Genomic DNA, 26,066 nt, shown 5'->3' with positions numbered 1-26,066 from the left:
CTCTTTCTGCCTAAAATACTGATTTTTTTTTCACCCATCTCGGTCAACATAAGACTCATCAGGAGCTTACTGACCCTGATCCACTTTTTACAAGACTATCTGGATGGTACTTTCTCTTTGTGAACAGTATACATTCTCCATCTGTGCGGCACTCTGTCTAGTGTGTCAACATTTACTTTTTAAGAGTTGGCTCTTCCCTCAAAAACTAAACACTAAGAATCTACATAAATCCATCTCCTCTCACTCTGTAGAATCTCTTGATCTAACATCTCGTTCTTCTCCCAGTGCCTGAGCTTTGATAAAGGAACGAGGCTGCACAAGGTTGGCTGAGGACTTCCTGCCCCGCAGAGGAATTAGCAATCCCAGCTCTGTAGAGATAGTCCGGGGTGTGAACCCAATCAACCATATCCAGCTATTTGGCTGTGGGCAAGTTTCTTAATCTTTCTGAGACTTAGTTATCTTGTTTATCAAACAGGAATAGCAACATCACTTACCTCAAAGGGCTGTTAAGAAGATTCAATAATATAATCCCAAGCGCTTAGCATGGTTTCTGGCAGCTATCACATGTTCATTCATCAACTATTTATTGAGACCTTACTATATACTGTTACAGCGGTCAGGAACATAATAATAAATGCAACACATCCCCCCACCCCCAATGGAGCTTGCATAAATATAATGCTAAGTAGACATAAGTGCTGTGGAGGAAAAATAAAGCAGAGTCACCTAATGACAGGACTGGACCGAGGGAGGTGAGACTGTGCAGAGCTAGCTGTCATGTATCACAGTGTGTCTAATCAGATGACTCAGGTTTGGTCCCTGTCATTAGATTAACAAAGCAGACCTATCAGTGGCAAGATGGTAAAAGTGATGCTTCAGTCTAGATCTGGGATGGCAAATTGTTTCTGTAAAAGGCCAGTTAGTAAACAAACATTTCAGTCTTTGTGAACCACATGCCCTCTGTCACAATGACTCAGGACCGCCACTGTGGCTCACAGGCAGCCAAGGAGGATGTATTACCAGCCATGTTCCAGTAAAACTTTATTTACGAGAACGGACAACAGGCTGGGTCTGGAGCTGACCCCAGCTCACGATCGTGTTCATCACAATCAACATGAATCATATTATCTGATATCACAAGACTCACTTTAATCTTCCATCATAATAAGCAGGAGTCCCCAAGACGATAGTTTTAATGAAGAAGGGCTGATTGGTGTGGTTCTCTTCATATCCACCAACAATACTAAAGCCCCAACTTCCCAAGTAGCTTCTTCGTAAAACTATATCATGGCAGCTATGAAGGGCACTGTAACAAACACAAAGATTGAGAAAAGTTAACGGGGAGGCTTTTATCGGTGTTCACCTTTGTTCTAACTCCATACCACATTATACTGATCACTGTGGGGAAACGAGAAAGGGCTACTTTATTTCCTTCTGAACACATTACCCTGACAACCCATCGTCTAGCACACACACAGTCCTAGGTAGACTGGAATTTCTTCAGCATTTTTCAATCTTCTTTTCCCTTGTGAAGGTATGTGTGTACACACAGCGCTAACTACACCTGTTTATAAGTTTATACCACAGAAATGCATATAAAATGGTTCTGTGCTTATATTTGCTCTCTGCACTGTCAAAGACATCCTCAATTCGGATATCCATCTGTATGTACAGAGTTTGTATCTACAAAAAGATGGTACAGAAGGGATCTAGTACCACTGATCTTAGCAGTCAAATGAAAGATGTGAGCATTGTGAAGCTTCCAAAGAAAGGTAGAAAACTCTTTTTAATCTATATGAGTTGTTCTATTGTTGTTATTAGTTGTTGTTCTGCCTCCCTCTGTATGTCTTTCATGAATAAATAAATAAAATCTTTAAAAAGTGCACTCATTTTAAGGGAGACTGATGAAGAAAATCAGGAACTCAATCTAGAAAACACTAATGAAAATCATCTCCCCCCCCTTTTATTTTATTTTTTTTACCAGGGACACTGAGATGCTTCAGTTAAAATACCACTGTCAGTTTGGAGGATGTGAAACATCCGTGCTCTATGAATAAAAATTTAAAAAATAAAAATAGAAAAAAGCCCCATCTAAATGATATAGAAAAAGTATCTTTTTATGAGAATTAAGTATCTTTCATTTTTAGATGAAATTGGATATAAAGTCATCTAAGGCAAGGTTTTTTGTTTTTAATCTATTAAAAAGATTTTTTAATAAAGCCAATTCTGTAGGCAATATATGAAATGCTAGAACTTTTAATCTGGCCCAGTTTTTTAGCTCACCAGTATGAAAGGGCTTTTAAAAAGGCTTCTGGCATAGAGCAGGGTCCCATACATTAGCCTGGTATTTTATAAACGTTATTTTCATTATTCTGCATTTCTGCAAAAAACAATCAAAACAACACAATACAAAACAAAACACATAACTGTTTCATCTGGTATGCTGCTGTCTGGTATACCCCTAGCAAACTGTGGAGGAAGAACCTTTCTTTTCAGAAAGAGCAGAGCTGCTGCCCTATGTGAGATGAAACCTGCTTAAAGAAGCCACCTATACCCACAGAGTAGTGGCCCTTCTGACACATGGTTGTGAATACAGGTTTGCACAGAGACCCCCAAGATTCCACAGAACAGAGACCTTTTATTGACAGATACTCTTTTGAAACAGGTAGACCCCCAAAATAGATCTTATTATCCTATATATATTTTTCATCTGAAATATTCATTAGTCTTCCTGGTACACCTGAAAATGGTCTAAACACAAGAGGTAAAGTACTGACCCACAAACTAGCCTGAACAACAGATAATGAAAACTAAAAGGAGCACGAGCACAGCACAAGTGTCTCTCCAGCACAGCACCAGTGTCTGCCTGTCCACCAGTGGGTGTGGACCCACCCGGCCACTATATGGCAGGGGAAGACCGAAGACCACTCCTTACCCACTGATGTGTGAAGGGGCCTTTCTGACATTCTAGGTTTCACTTGACAGGTCAATGCATTGGGCTGAGTATTTAACATGATAAATGAGGTTCCCTCTGATGGCTGACACTTCACAATTAGGTAGCATGTCTGTGGTTTAATAGCAACCATTTGAATCTACCCCTACATGTCCCTGAGATGTGAATTGTATTACAGTTTCAGGCCTTTTTAGCTTTTTTTCAATCCTGAGGACAAGTCTGTGTTAGATTATTGACAAACGAATTTCACTCATCCTTGCTTTTTCCGCTATTCTTTATGTGAAAGTATTTTTTTAAAAGAGATTTTATTTATTTATTCATGAGAGATACAGAGAGAGAGAGGCAGAGACATAGACAGAGGGAGAAGCAGCTCCCCATGGGGAGTCTGATGCAGAACTTGATCCCAGGACCCCAGGGATCACGACTTGAGCCAAAGGCAGATGCTCAACCACTGAGCCACCCAGGTGACCCTGAAAGTACTTTTTAAAAGTAAATCATATAGGGGCACCTGGGTGGCTCAATTGGTTAAGCATCTGCCTTTAGCTTAGGTCATGATCCTGGGGTCCTGGGATTGAGCCCCACATCAGGCTCCTTGCTCAATAGGGAGCCTGCTTCTTCCTCTCCCTCTGCTGCTCCCCCTGCTTGTGCTCTCTCTGTCAAATAAATAAATAAAACCTTTAAACAACAAAAAAGTAAAATCATTCATATAGCATTATACAAAAGCTAGTTATTACAAATTACATCCAAATGAAGCTAGATGGCTCAGAAACTGGCATTCTTATTGTTTATTTTTATTTTAAAAAATCAGTCATTTTCATATTTGCCTCGGAGTCAAAATGTTACATCATAGCTCAGTTTTAGCATTCCTCTACACATTAAGAATCTAAAGTGATCTGGCAACAAAGACAGTAATACACATTCTTCCTATCTCAATACCAAATTCTACAGCCATCATCAGGAGGTTTCAAACACTGTCATGACCAGACAATGACCAACTGCAGAACATCTTGGCTGGTGTCAATCATGAAGCAGCAAGCTCTTCACCAAGGTTGTGAGGAGCACCTACTCTTGAACACTAATGGTTTGGCTTAAAGACTCTCCTGTGCAATAAAAAACTGGGTTTTAATTCTGCCTTTTAAGGGAGAGTTAAAAGGATTAAGAAAGGGGTTTTGGAAAAACTTCTGGAATAGGGAAAGGCCTGACACACTGACCTGACATTTCTGGTGAAAAATCCACACAAAGTCTAAGCATGTATCAGAAAGCATAGTGGTAAATAACAGCTTTTCTAAAGCAAGAGACTGAACATCCAAATCTCCTGGCTGGTCCACTTGGGAGAATTTTAAGAGGAATGGACAGAATGGCTTTATTCATTTTTACAAACAGATACAATAAGTCTTTTTAGCCTAGTTCTTACTATTAAATGTATCTTTTATTTATTTCACTTATTTTAAAAAATGTTTTAAAAATTAAAAAAACATTTATTTTAAAAACTCATGACCCTGATATCAAGACCTGAGCTGAGATCAAGAGTTGGATGCTTAACTGACTGAATGACTCAGGAGCTCCTTATATTTACCTTTTAAAATACAATAACCTAAGAAAAAAATACCATTTTCTTTTGTAACGTGATATGCTGTTGTCTACTTTTATCTAAGACCTTTTTGCCCACTGGATGAGTGAATTTATGGTGTTATACACTGAGAAAGGTTGTCACTATGATTGTTTCACCATAAAACAACCAAAAAGCTGTCAGTACCTTGGAAGCCCAAGCCACATGACCCATGATGGGGACCAACTGGCATCATACTCATTCTCACTGAAGGTGCTCAGCTGCTCTTCCGTGGCCTGGGTTGCCTCTTCGACAATCTGGACCTCAAGTGCTTTCAGGACAACAGCAGGGGATGCAGCACTGGCTTTCAGCATAGCAACAGCCTCACTGTGACTTAAATTGGTCAAATCAATGCCATTGATATTCAGCAATATATCACCTGTTCAAATGAAGAAACAAGAAAAATGAGATGAGCTACCAAGTAATTATCTTCCCTGTACATCCTGCTATTTGCAAATTAATCAACAAAGGTTAGTTCCAATAACGTACGGTAAAAGACCATTTTTTTTTTACTTCTCTGTAATTTTTATGATACCCAGGGAAAATACAATTAGTGGAAAACATTCCAAAACAACTCAAAACTTTAAGACTGTTTCATAATATATGGAAAAGGTATGGCTTTAAAGCACTGCGATTCAACTGGAAGTCCAAATCATTAGACCTAGTTTTGCTATGTACAGGCCCTGGGTACTTCATTTCTGTTCTCTGGGCTTCAGTGATTTCTATTGTTCTTTCCTACTCAAAAATTATTTGATCCTTTGCTCTTGGAAATGAATTTTTAATATATCCTGTTTTACAGTTATAGAGTTTTATACATAAAGATAGCCCTACATAGTTTGCTCAGTGTGAACATATCAGAATACTTAAAGAGAAGATATCCTTGGGCCTACACAAAGAAATGAAACTTGTGATTTGAACATCTTTTCTTGCTTGAGATAAAGCAAAATATTCTCACTGTAGGAAACTTAAAAAATATAAGAAGATAATCAGAAGGAAATAAAATTGGCAGCCTGGGTGGCTCAGCTGTTTAGCGCCATCTTCAGCCCAGGGTCTAATCCTGAAGACCGGGGATCAAGTCCCATGTTGGGCTCCCTGCATGGAGCCTGCTTCTCCCTCTGCCTGTGTCTCTGCCTCTCTCTCTCTGTGTCTCTCATGAATAAATAAATAAAATCTTTAAACAAAATAAAAAAGGAAATAAAATTACCCCAAATTCCACAATTGGGCAAATTTTTTTTTTTAAATAGCAGCCTTATTAAGGTATAATTCACAAACCGCTCATTCCACTCATTTTAAAGTATACAATTTTATGGCTTTTAGTATGATCATATTGTTGAGTAACCATAACGCATTTCTTTTTGGTTCTCTCCCCCAAGAACCCTGTATTCATTAGCAGTCACTTCCCTCCCCTGCTACCCACCAGCAACCCCTTATCTACTTTATGTCTCTACAGATTTGCCTATTTTCGACATTTCATATACATGCAACCAAACATAGTCTTTTGTGACTGACTGCTTTCACTTAGCATAATGTTTTCAAGGTTGATTCATATGTTAGCTTGAAGTAATACTTCATTCCCTTTTTTTTTTTTTTTTTTTTAATACTTCACCCTTTTATGGTCAAATAATATCCACAGTATGGACATACCACATTCTGTTGATCCATTCATCATGTAGTGGACATCTGGATTATTTCTACTTTTTGACTACTATGAAAAATTATTGCTATGAACCTACATGTACAAGCTTTTGTGTGGGATGTACATTTTCATCTCTCTAGAAATGGAACTGCTGGGTTGTGTGGTAACCCTGTTTTTAACTTTTTGAGGAACTACTACACTGTTTTCCAAAACAGTTGTATCATTTTACATCCCCACTGGCAATGTCTGAAAATTTCATTTCTCACATTGTTGCCAGTATTTATTACCACCTGTTTTTTTCTTGTATTCATCTTACTGGGTATGAAGTGGTTTTGATATGCATTTTCCTAATATCTAATGACACTGAGCATCTTTTCATATAACTTTTGGCTATTTGTGTATCTTCTTTGGAGAAATGTCTATTCAGATCCTTTACTTATTTAAAAACTGGGTTGTCTTTTTAATTACTGAACTGTAAGAGTTCTTTATGTACTTAGGTAGGAGTCTTTCATCAGATATATGATTTGTAAATATACTCTGTGGGTAATCTATTCACTTTCATTGTATCTTTGTTTTCTTGGTGGTGTCCTTGGCAGCATGAAAATTTGTAATTTTGATGAAGTCCAGTTTATTTTCTTTACTGTGTTGTTTGTATTTTGATGTCATATCTAAGAACACCAGTGACTATACATTTCCCAATCCAAAGTCATGAGGATTTATGCTTTGTGTATTCTTCTAAAAGTCTTAGCTCTTACTTTTAGGTCTTGGATCCACTATAAGTTAATTTTTTATATATGATGTGAGGTAGGGATCTGACTTTATTCTTGGAAAAACTGCTTTTAAGACTCATTTTTCCATATGAACAAACCAAGTGTATGGATAATGCTCTTTTTACCACTACCACCTCTACATATTGCATAGTACTGGTGGGGGGTGGGGTAGGGAATGTGAAATTATTAAAGAGTTCATCCCTAAAACAACTATGCCTTGTTATTAGGATTGTCTCCCACTCCACCTCTTCCATGAGACCATCCCACATAGGAACTTTATTATATAACCAACATTTGTCATTTTAGTGAGACAGTCCTTCATAACAGCCAGTGTGCCATGATGTGAGAAGTGTTAAATCTTTTAGAGGGTCTTTTCCAACATAAAATAATCCAATGGTCTGAGTAACTGTTAGAAAATAATGGGAACATTATTAAACTTCAACAGTTTTCCTTTACATTAGGCATTTTTCTAACCTTATAGAGAGGATTCCTCTTGCATATGGAAGGGACATGTTAGAGGATTACAAAAAGCCATGTTTAATAGAAAGTTTTGTGGATATTTGTTATTTTTATTTTTAAAGATTTATTTATTTATTCATTCAGGAAAAACACAGAGAGAGGCAGAGACACAGGCAGAGGGAGAGGCAGGCTTTTCATGGGGAGCCCGATGTGGGACTTGATCCCAGGACTCTGGGATCATGCCAAGTCAAAGGCAGATGCTCAACCACTGAGCCACCCAGGTGTCCCATATTTGTTGTTTTTTAAAACATGAGTTGAATACAGGGAGAAAATGCAGTAAAACTGTTCATGATCCTATTTTACCTCTCTTGATCCGGCCATCCCGAGCAAGGCAGCCATGAGGTGGCACACTGGTAACAAAGATGGGCAGCTCACCACTCTTACTTCCTCTGCCCCCAGCCACTGTCATCCCAAGAGACTCATGTGGTTCTTTCTTTACAGTAATGTGTTTTTCTTGGCATGTTACACACTGGGTAAGATCCTAAAACATGAGAATAAAATTTATTAGATAATAAATAATGCATAGTTGAAGTAGAAACAACTTAAACTAAAGGAAAAACACCGTGGCAATAATAGCCATTTTTTAAATCACTTACTACAGAAGTAATACACAGTTCTTCATGGTACAAATACTACACAATGGGGATCATAATGCCAAACTCTGGACTGCTATATTTTTATATGACTATTAATGGAACAGAAAAAACTGAGGACTGCTGATACACAGAAGTCAAAATAAAATAAGCCCATCATTTATATAATTATCTTGGGCTCCAAGATATGATCAATTCTATGAAAGTAAACAATGAATTTAAATGCTTTAGATTCTGAAGACAAGCCAATTAATTTTATTTCCATCTCTCTATTCTTTGAAAGACATGTTGACAGAGTAGTATGAAAGGGGAGTGTGGATTTCGATAACTGCCAGAAAAAAAGTTACAGATTTATCTTGTTTCTTACTCATGAGGATTATCAGAATGTTAATCACGAATCAGGTGCAAATTGATCTTCAAAACCTTTATGGAAAGCTAAAAGGGTATGAAACAACTGAATTCTTGAAAAAGTTAATGAAGAAAATAAATTCCCAACAAACTCTGTTCTCAGGAAAAAGCAATATTTTACTGACATTCATTATTGCTATTTATTATTATTCTCCTAGAAAAGGAGAATTTAAAACAGCACCTTCCGTTTTAATTAGAACTCAATAAAAAACCAGGTGTACATATGCAACATTAATATTAAAATAGCAATACTAACATTTATTGAAGATTTACTATGTGTAAAGCTAATGGCTTTTCATGCATTATTTCATTTTAATTTTCACAATGGTCCTAAATGTAAATACTATTGTTGGCCCCATTTTACAGATGAGGGAACAACCTTAGAAAGGTCATGTAATTTGCCCTAAATCATAAAGCTCTATGTGGCTGCACTGAGATTTAAACTGATGCAAGTAAAAAAAATAAAATAAAAAAAATATATATATATGTGTGTGTGTGTACATATATATACATATATATGTATATACACACACATTCATGTTTTGTATATGCTTTTTATAGCATGATGCACTACATATATACTGATCACATGCACCCACACTACAAGAGTACTATTAAGTGTAACAATGGAAGCTAATGTCTCAAAAGATTCCTAACACTTATCAACTATTAAAGAATATGGCACATAATAAGATAACTATTAACATGATTAACAATATCAACAATGGAAATATATGAATTATATTTATAGAACTATAACATTTCCTTTAGTGACCCTACTTCAGAGCTGACAGGTACGTACGTATCTGTTAATCAAGCCCTGGAACTCCAGGTTCATCTGCTCTTCTCTGGTCCTGGAATTCATGCTCTTGAAATTAAGGGAACTACTTACAGTAATAGCCTAATGTTTTTAGAATTTTGACCTCCTAGAAAAGCTTGTAAGGTGGTACCCTATATGAAATCTATGTTAATATCTGTTAACTTCAATGATCAACCGTTGCCTTACATCATAATTCTTTAGGAATATGTATATACATGTAACTTATAAAGAAAGCACAGACCAGCTATATGAAAAACTCCTATTAAAATTCCTTTTTGAAACAGTAACTGCTTTTCATAGCCATCATTGTGGAAAGCAAAATTATAGGTTTCCTTCACACATTTCATTTTTTGTTAAAAAATGAGAACAAGTCTGTGGTTATACTTCCAGTAGGCCTAGAAGTTGAGTTCAGATGAAAGATCAAGTGAAGTAAATACTACTGAAAATACAGTGAAGTAGCACTTTTTTTTTTTTTTATTTCTACAACTAGTGAGACAGCATTGAAATTCCCAGCACAGATAAATGACCTAGGAATATATTATAAAACCAGTGAAATATTGAAGATGCAGCACAAAGCTCAATATATGGGAATTTAAAATGATTTAGGGTAGTATTCCTATAAGCTATAACATAAAAAAAATGTTATACATATATGTACCTATCAGAATGTATGATTTATGCTTAATATTCACATAGCAAATTCTGTTATTGTAGGCAAGCTGCCCAGTTGTTAAGTATGGACTTGTTGATCATTGTCTTCACTATGCTTTCTCAATCACATAGCCAACATTTCAATCAGCAAACCAAGATAAATCCCACTTTCAAGCAGGACCAAACAAACAGAAGTTTTTCTAGAAGATGAAACATTTCTCATCAATCACTTGGCATAGAGACCTTCTTACCAAGAAACCATCCCTACTGGCTGAGGAACTGAGACTACATAGTGACTCTCAAGGTAGCCAAACACACATTTCATGCCCCAAACACCTGTGTTCACTTTTTCCAACAGACTAAAGGCCCTCATTTAAAACTTACCAGCTTGTAACAATGATCCCTTGAGGGCAGATGAATGAAAATATGTAAACACAATGCCTCACCTTATGTGAGCTGGGTCTGTTGTGATATAGCGGCTGTGCATGATGCTGGCTGCTACTCTGAGCTCCTGTGTCTCGGACAGAGTTACCAGGCTGGGATTTCCCTTGTCTAGCAATTGTTAAATCCACCCTCTCTCCACTAGCCTAGAAAAAACACACATACATAACCACCAGTCATTAATATTGCTTCTCACTTAAAAAATTATAGACAGTGTAATTTTCCACACGTTCATCATCACTGTACCAGAGCCTCACCTGCATGGTGATTGCAGGTACCTGCTTGGGGGGAAATGGGTGGGGAGGGGTTCATTTTAGGAGCTAATATTTTAAAACTTCTGCAGTTAAAACATCCACACACAGACCTCTTGGGTAGGCCTTTCTTCAGCCCTGGAAATACCAAGGACATAACCAAGGCAAAACAGTAGAACTGCCTGGGTTCTTATCTTCCCAAGATTTCTTAAAGGGTAACTAACTTTCTTTACATACTCTCCCATGCAAGACTGGCCTCAGCATTGAGAGGAAGAGAGCAAAGGAAAGAAGGTAAAAGGAAGAACTGATTCAAAATTGGATTAGAATCCTTTGTGACTTCTGAAATAAATTCCAGGGTGACTATTTTGAGAGTGATAATCAATGAAACTACATACAGCTTTGTTTCTGCTTGTTATAAGTTTGGGTCAAAGTACGGTATCAGCTTACATAGTCCTGAGAAGAATAATAACAAAGATCCTATAAAACAAGATTAGTATTTATATCCATTGTACACTGCATGTGTATATTATGTCACACGTGCGCAAACATAAATGTTAGGTAAATTTTTTTTTAAAGATTTTACTTATTATTCATTAAAGAAACACAGAGAGAGGCAGAGACATAGGCAGAGGGAAAAGCAGACTCCCTATGGGGAGCCCAATGCAGGATTTGATCCCCAGACCCAGGATCACACCCTGAGCTGAAGGCAGACACTCAAACACTGAGCCACCCAGGTGTCCCATTAGGTTAAGTTTTTTAGAGGTTCCAACTCTCACCTTGAATTTAGAGGTCCATTATCTTTATTTATAGATCTAGATTTTGAACAGAGATTCACATCTATTATATGTTTTAAAGCTGTTTTATCTTTGCCTTTAATGTACAGGCCTGATCTATTTGATGCTGATTCTTGGTTGTGACCACAAGTTCCCAAGTTTACTATCATTCCTACGGGAAAATCTGACAGCCTACCTTTTTTTTTTTTTTTTTTTAAAGATTTTATTTATTTATTCATGAGACACACAGAGAGAGGTAGCGACATAGGCAGTGCTGATTCTTGGTTGTGACCACAAGTTCCCAAGTTTACTATCATTCCTACGGGAAAATCTGACAGCCTACCTTTTTTTTTTTTTTTTTTTTTAAAGATTTTATTTATTTATTCATGAGACACACAGAGAGAGGTAGCGACATAGGCAGAGGGAGAAGCAGGCTCCCACCGGGGAGCCCGATTTGGAACTTGATCCCTGGACTCCGGGATCACACCCTGAGCCAAAGGCAGACGCTCAACCACCGAGCCACCATGCATTCCCTGATAGCCTGCTTTTAAGAAGCTGTAGTGGAAAGTAGGACCCTCCCCCATAATTAGTCAATAATGTTAAGAATTCACTTCACCTTCAGTTCTCAGGTTGGGAAATGAGTGATAACCAAGTTGAGCCCTATTAAAAATCACCTGCTTATTCAAGCATTGCATTAAACTAGTTGCAGACAATTCTTCAAAATAAATGAAGAGTGACACTTCCCAGGTGGCCAGAGTCTGGGACTTGATCTAAAGGGTAACTGTCAAAGTAGAATGTGTAGAATTCTGATATTTGAGATTCTGACACTTCAGATTATTAGATCACACAGTGATGGGTGAGAAGCCCCTTTGTAATTTCATGTCAGTATATGGAATGGTTTGCTTTACTGCATAATACCCACCACCACCACCACTACGAAATACCCTATACAGTCATTCAGCTTTACTGAAAGACCTGTGTTTATGCAAACCCATTAACAGAAACAAATCCCTGATCATTCCTGACATTTTGAAAGGACAAAATTCTTGGTGTGTGATGGAAGTGGGCATGTGGGTTTAAACGATGGACCAACATTTGGGTTTAGGCTAATTTTAAATAGACGGCACATCTAACATTTCAGGGTTTCAAACACAACAAAAGAATTCTGTTAAAAGTCAAGATTTTTAAAAATGCAGGATGCCAAAATGACAATACCTATTTCATTAAAAAGTGGCATGCACTACTGTTGGGAGTATATATTGGTTTATATACTATATGTGTGTGTGTGTGTGTGTGTGTGTGTGTGTGTATATATATATACTTTCTAGAGGAAGTTTAGCAAAATGTCTTAAACTGGAAAACAGAACATTCAAGTCTGTTAACAAGGGAATGATTAAATAAGTTTTAGTACAACATGCCTACTACACAGCTATGTCATGATGAGTCTATTTTCAGGGTAAGAAGTCCACAACATACTGCTGACATGAAGAAACGGCTGCAAACTCAGAATTTGCAAGATGAGTGTACATGTAAGTATCTATGTAAATATGTACCTATTTATCTGCAGGCATGTACAGAAAAACGTTTATAATGATGTTCTCCAAAACATCTTAGGGGTTTAGACTGAATGTGACTTTAGCTTCCTTTTTTATTTTCTGTGTTTTGTCTCCTTTTATTGACAGAGTACATTATTTTTATAATCCAAAACAGTAAGATTTAATTTTTTTCACAAAAAAACAACTTGAACAATATATTATATTTGGTATTATATATATTAGAAGGTATCCATATCCATTTTTTTTAAACCTCAAGTCTGTGATGCAGGATCAATGCCTGAACCTCCTTCCTAATACAATACGGCTACCTGGTGTGTGCATGTGTTCTTATGGTTGTAATGAGCCAAAAATTTGTGAAAAGTAATTTGTGAAAAGTGAAAAATTTAAATGGGATTGAAACTTGGGTTTTCTTACATAGTAGTTTAAAACTTGTTATTTGATTCTGTCTGCCATACATATTTCTCAGTGACTATTAACCTACTTTTTAATCCCTAATGCTTGATTATGTTAATGTTTGGTTTCCTTGTGCTTACCTAAAAAAAAAAAAAAAAAAAAAAAGAAAGAAAGAAAGAAAAAAAAGAAAAAGCCACACATCTTTGTTTCACCCTTATCAATGTAGGAAATACCCTCATCATTAAATGCTGTGGCGGGTTAGAGAACCAGAAGTTCTGCTCTGGATGATTTTCTACTTTATTTTAATGCTTTTACTGAAAAAGTGTTTTTTTTTCTCTAATTATAAATTTACTTACTTTACAGGGATACTGTACGAATACGAGTTATGATGTGTTTGAAATGCTTTGGACTGCTTTAAAACAAAGGCACTATGGAGATTAAGAGCTATTCTTAATAAAAAATTATTTTCTCCACTTGTATGGAGCTGAAGCAGAGAGGGGGAATTACAAGAGCCAGTAAGTCACAACCTTGGAATGGCAGCTCCTTCCAGCTACGCCTTTCTCACCGTTCAATGTGGACGCCCCCGTTTTTATGTCTGGGACTAGGTGGAGCCCAGGGAGCAAATGAGAAACCTATGTGAGAATACAGGGCCTTCACTCTATAAAGAGCAAGGCTAAACACTCACAGGGATACAGTTTTCCAGAAAGGATCCTATCTGTAATGAAGTTATACTACTGTGCATTTTGAAGGATTTGAGGAGCCATGTTTGATTTCCCTATGAAATAGCAAATATCCCCTAGATTCTCATGTTATGAAAACAAACATCAACTGTAATAAAGGCTGAGCATTGGAAACGAACACCTGGTGCGTACCTGAATGATCTGGGCGGCAAGCTCTGGGGTCCCATGCTTCAGGTCATGCCCATTGATGGCAAGTACTCGGTCATTGCTGCTGAGCCTTCCATCCTGTGCAGCCAGTCCGCCTTCCAATAAGTCAAGAATAAAAACACCTGGCTCATCGGTCCTTCGTACAAGTTTAATGCCGAGCTGTTCACCAGAGTCCCGCTTGTGAAGGACCACGTGGAAGATGTCTTCCCGTGGAGAGCTACTGTCAGAGTGGCTGTTTGTCCGGTTCCCAAAGCGCCTCTCTCGCAGCACAGTGAGGTGCAGTGTGCTGCAGGGCTGGGAGAGAACGGCTCTGGCATAGTTGTGGGATACATTGCTGATGTTACAGTTGTTGACCTGGAAGAAAAGAATTAGGATCAAAGGGTGATAATCTTCTATCTTTTCAACTTGTAGAAATGCTTATTTACCATTTCTAAAAGAAACTAACTTTGTGAAAAGGATTTACAGTCATTATTTACAGAGAAAGTTTACAAATTACAATTGCAACTACAAAGATGTCTTAAAATACACAGCTTCTAAGCTTCACTCACAATGACTAGCATTAAGTAGAGAACAGCAGTTAGGATCACAAGCTTCAGTGACAGTTGAATCAGAGCCCTTGGTTCTGCCTTGTGCTATCAGCAGTGAGATGGGTTCACTCTCTGCTTCATGGGACCAGGAAGAGAATGCAGACAACAGCAGTATATGGCAAGTACCAATGAAATACTAGTTCTAGTAGAACAGAAACTGAACTACTGGATTGAAGTGGCTTTTGCCAATGAAATACACTTAAGCTAGAAAAGATACACTGAGTTTTATTTTAAGGAAAGGGACACATTCCAGGTATACAACCTGATCTCAGATCAGTGATTTTTACTTACAATTACAGTTTCACTCTAATTGTTTAGCACTAAATGTAATAGCTTATCTAACACAATATGCGTAACTCAGTGCACTCAGAACATTTCTCTATTAAACTTTATGATCCTGAAATGAGTATAGTGACTGAGCAATCCTTGGACACTAACATCACTAAGAAAATATGCCCAGCTTCAATTATTCACCTAGCTAGAGGAAGGGGTTGGCACAATTCTTCATATTTATCACAATTAGAATTCCTTTCTTCATCTGTGTGAAATAGCAGCCAGTGGGGAACCAACATTCTCTGAGCATCAGCTATGTGGCAGGCTCTGGGCAAGGTGTTTTTTTGATCATCCAAATCTGTCAATCTTACTCATGTGAATCTAGGCCCTCCCCCTTCCTATTCATCTAGGGTTGACAATTTTGAGCACTACTAACTTGAATTTTGTTGATTTGGGCCTGTTGACATCTTTTAAAATTCAGGCATCAAATATAGACACCACACACAAACTTGCTATTTTCCCAAGTTTGCAACATCTGTGCATTTGGTTGCCATCCAAATCCTTGACTAAAAAGTTGAATAACATAGGGTCAAGAACAGAACTTCAAACTTCAAGGCAGAATCTAAAAAAACAGCCTGACGTGGATTCGTTACTCAAAAATCATCGTTTCTGGTTATTCAGCTACTTTTCTCTAGGTTCACGTTTTTTCCATCTTAAATTCAGATGTTTCACAAATGAGCTGACAAATATCTGGCTGGAATCCAGCGATAGCCACGTGCAAGCTTGTAGCCCCATTCCATCTTTCTGATGGGGGTTATGGAATATCCTACAATTAGATGATATTTCCTTCACGGACGCGTGGTTGCCAGTGAAATCCAGAGACGGCAGAGACCAAATAAAATACGTTTTCTAGATTTTGTAAAAATAGCACCAGCGTAGTAAACTCTACCACATCTTTAGCTAAATGAATTTTCTACCAACACAATCAACACATGACTGCAATCATTTTCCTTCAAAACCAAATATGAATAAATTGCTGACGACTCAAATGATGCTGAAAATACCTACTCTTAATAATGTTCTAAATTTGTTATTTTTAATAGTGATACTGATGTAACTTTTAACAGGATTTTTTTCTTCAAATTGCTCAAAATGCTGCACAGCAAAAGGCCCTGAGGGTATATGGTTTTCTTTTTCAAAGAAGTTATTTAATAGAGTAACATGTATGTATGTATATGTGTGTGTATATATGTGCACGTATGTGTGTAGTGTGGGAAAACCAAAGACACTGTTATTGCACCTGGTTTGCTAAACTAAAAGCACAGGCAAGCTAGCTCTTTGGCTTGTAAATAAACCATCTTAATGACTCTAAGGTATTTTCAAATTGACTTGCGGTATTATTTATGCAGCTTATACAAAGTGGAAGATAACCAGGTAGTAAAAAAAATATCAAGTAGCCTTCTTTCCAAGTGATTCCTTTTGAAAGATCATAAATACTTCTCCATATTTGGGCAAGTGGTGTGGCTTTATTTATTGGCTCCAGTATATCGGCTAAAGGCCAATGAGAAGTCAGGCTCACAACAGAAGCCCATTTGTGAATTTACTCATTAGGTTATGTGCTCACAGTTTTCTTATCAACTTGAAATCATTAAACTGGATTAAGATTGCCATTATTAGAGTTATTAATATGTATGCCTCCATAAATAATAATAATGCACTAGAATTTCTACAATACAGATTTATAGCTTTGAGTTAATGCCCCAAATTATAGCCAATAATTTCAGATAATCATTTTTATTTGAGGTATACAGATTCAGTTATGTTATTAAACAGTCCTTCAAAGCAGAGTGGTTAAGAAAAAAAGCCTATAAATGAAATACAATATTAGCAAATAAAACCTGAAAGCTATTTAACCTCAACTATATTCTAAGAAATGCAAATAAGAACAAAGCATTTGTTTTTACCTTTAAAATTTAGAGAAAGAATGAAAAATGTGTAAAAATGTTAATATTCAATGCTGGCACACAGCTGGTAGCAAAGAACAAAAATAAATGTAAACTTAATTATAGCCAGAAAGGCCAGAAGTGGGGGGGAAAAAAAAGAACACTATGTAAGCTGTAGAAAAGGACAATCTGGCTCTTTTGGTCTTGGCCACCTAGGTGTCAAAATGTCAGGAGTGATACATCTGGGCAACCAGCTACAAGATTTCTTCCATAGAGAATCAGATTAGGAGCTGGGATGTAAGGAATACAAGGTAACGTGTCCAGAGAGCTGTGCCAACCTCATTCAACCAGGGCACTAATATCATAAAATGACATCAAATACAGTAATGCAGTAAATAGCTAGCTATGATAGGATCAGAAACTGGATTTTATATAAGCTGGATTAGTTATGCTTCCTGTACTCTCCTACTTCCTCTTAGGATTTGGTAAAAAACAAAACACTGGAAGTTCAGTCTGTGTCAGCCAGGCTAAGTGCAATGAAGGAGGGGCTTTGGACCTGAGTGTTAAAGTGGAAATAATATACTGCAAGAGGCAGCACACAGATAGGAGTGGAAACCAAAGCCAGGAACCCCCAATGGAAGGTCAGTCCTTGTTGCTCTGGGAACCTAGTTTATCTTTTTTCCCCCCGTAGACTTGACTTTTCATGTGTTTTTTTTTTTTTAAGATTTTATTTATTTGACACACACACACATACACACAGAGCATACAAGCAGGCAGGGGGAGAAGCAGGCTCCCTGGTGAACAGAGAGCTTGCTGTGAGGCACGATCCCAGGACTCTGGGATCATGACCTGAGCTGAAGGCAGGTGTTAAACCAACTGAGCCCCCAGGTGGCCCAGGACACTTCTTTTCAAGAACTAAAAATCCTAGAGGTTCTAAGTTTTATTTTAATGAAGGAGACAGCTATTCCCAATAGGATATTAATCCAAATCCAACCTTTTGTTGATTCAGCAAGTACTTCCTGGGCACTTACCAAAGGCATGGCACTGTGAGAGATGTGTACTGTAATTGTGTATGGTTAAGGTGGCTACAATCACCATAGAAAGTGCATTTGAATAATTCTCTGTGACTGATTATGTGTGAAGTGGTGAAGAGCAAAGCAAGGAATGCTGTCAGCACTTAAAGTAAGAAGAGGCCTGAACTGGTGATAATGGCAGGGCTTTCAGGATGAAGGTGGATAAGCTGTTGGTGGATAATGGGGTCAGGCTGGAATGTGAGAATAAGCTGTCTGGAGGGAAGCAAGGAGACTGCTAGGTCTGGCTTTTCCGCTAGATTATCAATTCCAATTATGTTATTAAATATAAATTTCAGTAATACACAAGGCTATGCATGAAAGAAAAAGCAAGGGTTAAGGTTGAGGTGACAGGTTGTGTAACAGACCACAGAAGACCCTGACTATTAGATTAGTCAGTCTGGACTTGATCCTCAGGCCAAATCTTCCCAAGGAAAGCAGAGTCACAGATGTATTAACCTGGCAACAGTGGCACTGAGTTTCAGAGCAGAGAGCGGGGAGGCAAGGGTCTTGATTCTACTGGGTTAGATGTGAAGCAGTGAAGACACAAACTAGAGAGGAAGTAAGGAGTGGACACCACCAGACGGTGGTCAAGGACTGAACAGTGATATCAAGGAGGCAAGAATCCTTGAGCTTGAGTCCTTAAAGACATCTTTTCATTCATGACTATTCCTTCTCCCCTAAATATCCGTTTTTTTAGCTTCAAGTATCATTTACACTTTTATGGGTTGTATATCCAGGCCAATATTCACATAAACTCCAGTCCTGTACTGAATTCTGACCATCCTCCCCCCAACCCCTCACTGTCAACATGCCCTTTAATGTAACAGCATCTTGTCCCAAGCTAGTTCTTCTATTGGAGTAGCTATTTCTCCTTAAAGAGCAGGAGAGGGTAGCATCAAGGGTTAGTATAGTCAAGTTGTTTGTGGAGGAAAGCACATTTGAGAGCGAACAAGAGATGGCCATGATTTCTGTATTCCATCTTAAGCTCCATGGTATAAATTTTAAGTAACTTGTGCTGCATGATCTGTCTTTTCTAGACTACAGTAATGAGTGTAGAGAAGGATAAATCAGACAATGAAGGTAACTGATGGATAGTACACTGGACTAGGGATAAAGCCAATGGGACAAGAGAATTTCAGCAGTGAAGGTAGTCCTGAAATAGCCAACCATGGGTCCAGCCAGGAAGAATCCAGTTAGCCCAAAGAGCCAAGCACGGAGTCACAAGTGGGATCCAACTTAAGATAGGGAGGGACAAAAAAATATTCCAAGTGTACTGAGAAATAGGAGAAACTGCAGATAAATTCTGATCTGTTTTGCATCTAAAAAGCAGTAAAACTTACCTTTAAATAATTCAGTACCACAATTTTCTAAGTTTTAAATTTATGAACAAAACCAAAAAGATCCAAGTCAACGAGATAATTTAAAAATGATACCTGAAGAATCTGGTCTCCAGCAAGGAGTCTTCCGTCTTTGGCGATTATCCCATCCCGATAGACTTCCTGGATAACAATGTTAATCAGTGGCGTTTCATTGCCACCCACAATGCTAATTCCTAACTGAATATAAGGATTAGATCGGTGAATTTCAATCGTGGTAATTTCGCCTTCTGGTAAACTAAGTGGCTGTTGTGTAGCTGCCAAGTTAAAAAATGAGAGAGAGAAAAATAGATGTAAAGAGAAACATTTTATATTTCGATTATCTTCTGGTAAGTTATCATCTATCATTAGCGATCACCTTATGTTAATAGATGATTAATAACAAAGCAATACCACTGGATAAGAAAAAGAGAATGACAAAAAAACATCTATAGGTTAAGATTACCAGAACACTTTCTCTTCTAAAGGTAATCAGTAAATAACCAACAAATAACTATTATGTATCAGATCACTAGGGATGACACAGTGATCTGATAAAAAAAATATACAAACAATGTCATCTTGTCCTAATTGATCAGAGAAAGTTTGAACCATGAAACAACTGTAAACAATGCAAGGCAGTAAAAAAAAAATAAAATAAAATAAAAAAAATAAAAAAGACAAACTGTGGTATAATCACCATAGCAGTGAGAAAGCAACCACGTAACCATGTCAAGCTCTAAGAGGAGGGTCTTGACCTGAGCATTAGGAGAAGAAAAAAGTATTCTAGCCATGGCTGGGAAAATTTGGATTTGTAGCAAAATTTGGAATTTTCACAAGAGAAAATCACATTTAAAAGTAAAACATAGGGACACGTGGGTGGCTCAGTGGTTGAGCATCTGTCTTTAGCTCAGGTCATGATCCCATTGTCCTGAGATGGAGTCCCACATCGGGCTCCCTGTGGGGAGCCTGCTTCTCCTTCTACCTATGACTCTGACTCTCTCTGTGTGTCTCTCATGAATAAATACATAAAATCTTAAAAAAAAAAAAAAAAAAAGTAAAACATAACTATCAAGATATGCCCAAGATCTAGGACTATAGGCTTTCTGCCTATTTCCTGGTGGGTTGCATAGACTGATCAGTGGTTGCTACTGGAGGACAGCAATAGTCAGAAGCATGGCCTTGGGGTCAGATATATATCCAGCCACTTCCTGGCTCTCAGACTTTGACCAATTAATCTCTTAAGACCCAGGTTTCTCACCATTAAAACAATCTAATATTGGTACAAGCATTTAATTAGTTAATAAATGTAAAGTGCTTGGCACAATGCCTCACAAAGAATAAGCATTTAAGCCAAGGTATTATTTTTATTTTTCTCAATGTTGTGGATTTCTTAGTTAAGAAGCAACAAGCTTCAAAACAAACAAGAAGCCTATTAATGACCAGTGAATTCGTGAACTCCAACAGAAGAGGGGTGGAGAAGGATTACCAGCCTTAGGGTAAGATTCGTGTTCTGTTTCTAAACTGCAAACTGTTAGAGTTACATACTTAAAGGGTAAATTTATGACGTATGTGAAGTGTATCTCAATAAAATTAGTTTTTGAAGAGGAAAAAAATGCATGTCAGGAAAGTAACAGGGAGTAGTGGGAAGAAAGGAAATGTCTGATTAGAAAACAGAGATGAAAAGCAAGAGCAAGGTGAAGAGCACATACTGTCAGTGGCTGTGTTCTCCTCAAAGGCAGGATTGTCCAGGCCAGGCTCCTCAGTCCACGCAGGAAGAGATGCTGATGGCAAGTTCCGCTCAGCAGGTGCTGTGCCTGTCCCTGAACAGTCCGTTTCGGGTGATAAAGTACCTGGAAGATCTATTATAGTGGTTCCATTTTCATTCTCAATCTCTGTCTGAGCTTTACCAGTTTTCCTCCTCTCTAGGGCAAGTCTCCGATGAGAAGCTCCAGGACATCTGGAAAGAGAGCATCAGGTGGTTCCCAGATATTTCAAAAGGAAAATGATTAATAGCTTGTGCCACAAGAGAATAGCCATGGCTTCTGTGCAAAACTCACCTAGAGGTAATCCACAAGTAGCATGTAATTCTGATTTTAACTTCTGCTCAAACTAAGGCCTTACCACACCGCATAGCAAACTTAAAGCATTGGCACAAACAGTGGCTTTGTGTATATCTCATCTCAAAGAAAATTTCTATATAAAACTGTATTCAGATATATACTAGTGCCACAAATATAGCAGTACAGTTGATGCCACATTGCAAGTATTATTCTGAAATTCTAATTATATAACCCTTTTATCACAGGTGAAATGGCTTAACCATAGGAATGGAAACAGAAGCTTCTCCTACAACGTGCTCTTGCATCCCGCCTTGAATCTTCCCTGGGTGACACTCTGCCTTTCCACTCCAATGGTCAAGGATACACATTCATTTATTAGTGAGCAACAATATATTTGAAGCTCTGCCACTTGTAGGAAAGCACAGCAAAGGCCTAAGAGGTTGTATACAGTGGTGGGTGGTGATCTTATGTCCAGGGCTTCAGACTTCATTCAATGACAATATTTTTAAAAACCTAAAATTTCATTAAAAATTAAGTATAGGATTAAATTCAATGAAAACTGAAAGCCATCCTTTAACTATAAAAGTAATAAATTTCCCCTCACAAATTAAAGATATGTTGTGGATTTCAAGCTCTTGAAAAAGATCATTATAGAGTTTCTTTATTCAACATTCACTCATTACTTGTTTTCTCATCACCTTGTTTAAAAAGGGGACAACTGATTTTCTTTCCTGCATTGTTGTGCAGCACTCTAGGAAATGTTCAAATGTTCCTGTAAGGGCCTCATGAGTACTTTGGAAAATTACATTACTGAGAAAAATTATTTTTGTCAAGTAAGCAGATTTAATAAGAAATGCATTTTAAAAATAATTATTCAATAAAAAAAAACAGAAACAAAAATTGGATAATAAAAAACATGTGAAGGGCACCTGGGTGGTTCAGTGGTTGAGTGTCTGCCTTTGGCTTGGGTCATGATCCCAGTCCTGGGATCGAGTCCCATATTGGGCTCCCTGCAGGGAGCCTGCTTCTCCCTCCGCCTATGTCTCTGCCTCTCTCTTTCTGTGTCTCTCATGAAAAAATAAAATCTTTAAAAAAAACCGAGACTAGAAATATAGGTAAAGATTCAATTCCCCAAATGTATATCACACACTGGTATCTACATGGATAACAGCTAGTCTTTGATGGGGAAAGGGCCTCGGAACAGGAAGTGGGGAGAAAATACAAGGAGAATGTGCACAGCTAGGAAAGAGCCTAGCTAACAACTTAAAAATCCTACAAACTAACTATAAAGCCCCTCTTATCTTATGCAAGAATAAATTTAAAAAGAGAAACCTGAAGTTGTTAGAGAGGTAAAGAAACAGGTATACTTACATCCCAATGGGACAGCAAATTGTTAAGAGGGATTAAATAAAGGTATTTAACGTGCTATTATGCAACACTCAAGGAAGGTTACAGAGGACCTACGCAATACCCACATTTAAACAGATGGGCCAGTTGTGCAGACAGAGACAGAATGACTAGCCAGGAGGAGGCCATAAGAGAAATACTTCACGGGAGGCAGGAGTGTCAACAGAGAAAAAAATGCCACGAAAGAGGTCAATAAGGACCAAAAAGCATTACTTTCATTTGGTGGTTAAAAGGTCATAGTAACTAACTTACAACACTTTTGGTGTTGAGGGCAGAAGCCCTCATAATACTGCCACTATAGTACCACCATTTCTGTTCACAGTATATGCCTTCTATAAAAACTGCACACTAGGAAAAAAAAAAAACACCAAACAACAACAACAAAACAAAAACAAAAACTGCACACTAAAATTCACCAGGCTTGAGGGAAAACAAGGATTGAGATAGACCATTCAAAACCTGGGTGTCGGGCAGCCCCAGTGGCGCAGCGGTTTAGCGCTGCCTGCAGCCGTGGGGTGTGATCCTGGAGACCCTGGATCGAGTCCCATGTCAGGCTTCCTGTATGGAGTCCACTTCTCCCTCTGCCTGTGTCTCTGCCCCTCTCTCTCTCTGTCTCTATGAATAAATAAAATCTTAAAACAAAAACAAAAACAAAACCTGGGTTTCTGGGGAATGGCTGCTAACGGGTACAGGCTTTCTCTTTGAAAATGTTCTAAAAATTCAATCATGATGATGGCTACACACTTCTGTGAATATACTAAAGACCACTAACTTGCACATCTTAAAAATAGGTGAGTTTTATGGTTGGTGAAAAACACCTCAAAAGAACTATTTTTTTTTAAAGACTGTTAGGGGATGAGCAAATCAGAGCAGCTTGGATAAAAAGCTCATGACCACATACAGCTCGAAGCTGTCGTTCCTCAAATCTGTAAACACTTGGAACTGAAAGAGTGTTGTTGAGTGTCTAATCTGTGTCAGTCACTGCAGAAAGACCTCTATATACCACATTTCACTGAATCCTCACAACCACTCTGTTATCCCTATTTTACAGACAGGAGACTTGACACTTAACTAAGGTAACATCACACAGCTATTAGGTTGCAGAGTCAAAATCCAAACAAAGATCTGATGCCAAAGACATCTGCTCTTTCCACTACATCATACTAAATTCATGCCTCTTTTTTTTTTTTTTTTTTAAGATTTATTTATCTGAGAGAGAGAATGCACACATGCACAAGAGAGCAGAGGAGGGGCAGAGAGGGAGGGACAGTGGAATTCCAGCAGACTTCTGCACTGAATGAGGAGTCTGATGTGGGGCTCAATCCCAGGACCCTGAGCTTAGGACCTGAGCCAAAACCAAGAGTTGGAAATTTAACCAACTGTGCCACCCAGGTTCCCCTTTGCTAAATTCATTCTTATGATGTTCTTTTTCTAGGCCAAAGTGAATTTGTTCCACAAAGTGCTATCCAGAAACACAGAGAATATTAGAATGAGAGAGACCTTAGTGAAAAATTAAAAAGCAAACAAAAATCACAAACAACAAAAACCAATATATCTTTCTAAATGGAGCATTTAACAATAACATCACAAACTGCAACTGGCATCAGGGGTATTATCTTGAATTATTCAAGTAGGTAGATCAATGTAGCAGGAGGTTGGTATAGAAAATATTAAAAATGAATAGAACCAGAATGGCTGCTAATCAATGGATGGCTGGTGGCAGGAAGTGGAGAGCTCCGGTGTCTGGTTTTAGGTGGGAATTGAAACCATGCTACTGCCAACAAGACCTTGAAAGCTGTGCATTTCCAGCTTGAAGGAGGCCATGCCTCGGCCCTCATGGCCTAACAAACCAGTCTCTTACTCATAGTCTGAAAATTCTGACAGCAGTGATGATTTTGTTTCTGCAACTGCACTCTGAAATAAGAAGCCCAGAATGCCACCAGAAGAGTAAAACTAGAAATGCCAAAACCTAAATGGAAGAGTCTCCAGAAAAGAAGACATTCCCCTTACAAGAGAAAACCCCTAGAAAAAGATGGCTTTTGATGACAAGCTCTGTCAGCGAGACTTAAGAGTCACACTGGCTTTATGAGTGAAGTAACTCAAATAGCCACCATTGATGTGGAGGAAGCTCAAGATAAAAACAAAGGAAAATGTGGCAACAGTGAACAGAACAATGACTAAGTCTCCTCATATCTCCAACTGCTGTGTAGCCACTGATTATTTAGATCTGGGTAAGATTACTGAGGAAGAGAATTTTCATGGTGTTCCAGGGAAAAGAAAAACATCAGTGAAGGCCATGGTACAACAGAGGAAGATCCAGAGTGGCAGTGCTGATGACTCTGAACTAGACTCTGCAACTAGTGGAGTCTGAAGGTGATTCTGATTTTAGTGAGAGTGAATATATGATGAAGATTTCCCCACGAGAAAGAGTAAAGTTAAGGGAATTTAAAAAAGGAAGTGAAGATAAAAATCCCCAGTTGAAAAAAAAAAAAAAAAAGAAAGAAAAGGAACCTAAATCCACGTGTAATACTTTGAAAGGCCAGTAAGAAACCATCGCAAATACTCAGCCTGTCAACAGAAAGCAGAAAAACCTAGACGAGTCCCGCCAGCAGTGTGTAGAAGCAGTAGCAAAGGCAGAAGCCCAGAGGCAGGTGTGTCTGCTAAAACTCCAGATCAGTCCACACCTTGGTTTGTCTAGGTCAGCATGAGTTAATCCCTTGCATCCAAATGCAGCTAGGAGCTGAGTGTGGTAGTAGAGAGAGAAATGTTTCATTAGGAGAATCAGTTTTACAAGTGTTTATACTAGATGTGTGTTTCTGTTTTAGAGGGTATCTAATAGAAAAGAATCTTTTAATGTCATATAAATTATCTCTGCCTGTTCTGTGATAATGTTCTCTGAAGCTGAATTCAAGACTTCAGTAAGAGATTTGTTTGTAAGTATTACTTTGTAATGTCATTTCCTTTTGAATATGATTTTGTTTTTCTTATGAGAAGTCATATCATTAAGTGGTTGTCAGTTTGACATGGAAAAAGTCCACACTGCATGCTGTTCTATTCTAGTAACATGAAGTTCCTTCTAGTCTTGCCTAATTTATGGCTCCTTAA

The 26,066-nt window shown here is 38.0% G+C and overlaps 1 protein-coding gene and 1 long non-coding RNA gene across 8 annotated transcripts in view; one reads left to right on the top strand and one right to left on the bottom strand.

The window, feature by feature from the left end:
• LNX2 (ligand of numb-protein X 2) overlaps positions 1 to 26,066 on the bottom strand; it is a 76,553-nt gene that overhangs the window by 2,987 nt on the left and 47,500 nt on the right. For 6 of the 7 annotated variants that reach the window (XM_025462632.3, XM_049100975.1, XM_025462633.3 and 3 more), the window contains 7 exons: positions 21,204 to 21,451; positions 19,570 to 19,769; positions 14,246 to 14,614; positions 10,406 to 10,546; positions 7,791 to 7,968; positions 4,710 to 4,941; positions 1,148 to 1,306 (listed from right to left, as the gene is read on the bottom strand). In XM_025462632.3, coding sequence (XP_025318417.1) covers positions 1,148 to 1,306; positions 4,710 to 4,941; positions 7,791 to 7,968; positions 10,406 to 10,546; positions 14,246 to 14,614; positions 19,570 to 19,769; positions 21,204 to 21,451 — 1,527 coding nt within the window. The remainder of the gene's footprint in view (positions 1 to 1,147; positions 1,307 to 4,709; positions 4,942 to 7,790; positions 7,969 to 10,405; positions 10,547 to 14,245; positions 14,615 to 19,569; positions 19,770 to 21,203; positions 21,452 to 26,066) is intronic. The other variant, XM_035717666.2, reaches the window with a different exon arrangement.
• LOC112669490 (uncharacterized) lies at positions 12,322 to 14,250 on the top strand. The gene is made up of 3 exons (XR_003142300.3): positions 12,322 to 12,473; positions 12,880 to 12,953; positions 13,737 to 14,250. It is a non-coding gene; the product is annotated as an uncharacterized LOC112669490 (long non-coding RNA).

Source organism: Canis lupus, chromosome 25, assembly GCF_003254725.2.
Source record: "Canis lupus dingo isolate Sandy chromosome 25, ASM325472v2, whole genome shotgun sequence".
Taxonomy (NCBI): domain Eukaryota; kingdom Metazoa; phylum Chordata; class Mammalia; order Carnivora; family Canidae; genus Canis; species Canis lupus.
This window is presented reverse-complemented; position numbering and strand designations above follow the sequence as displayed.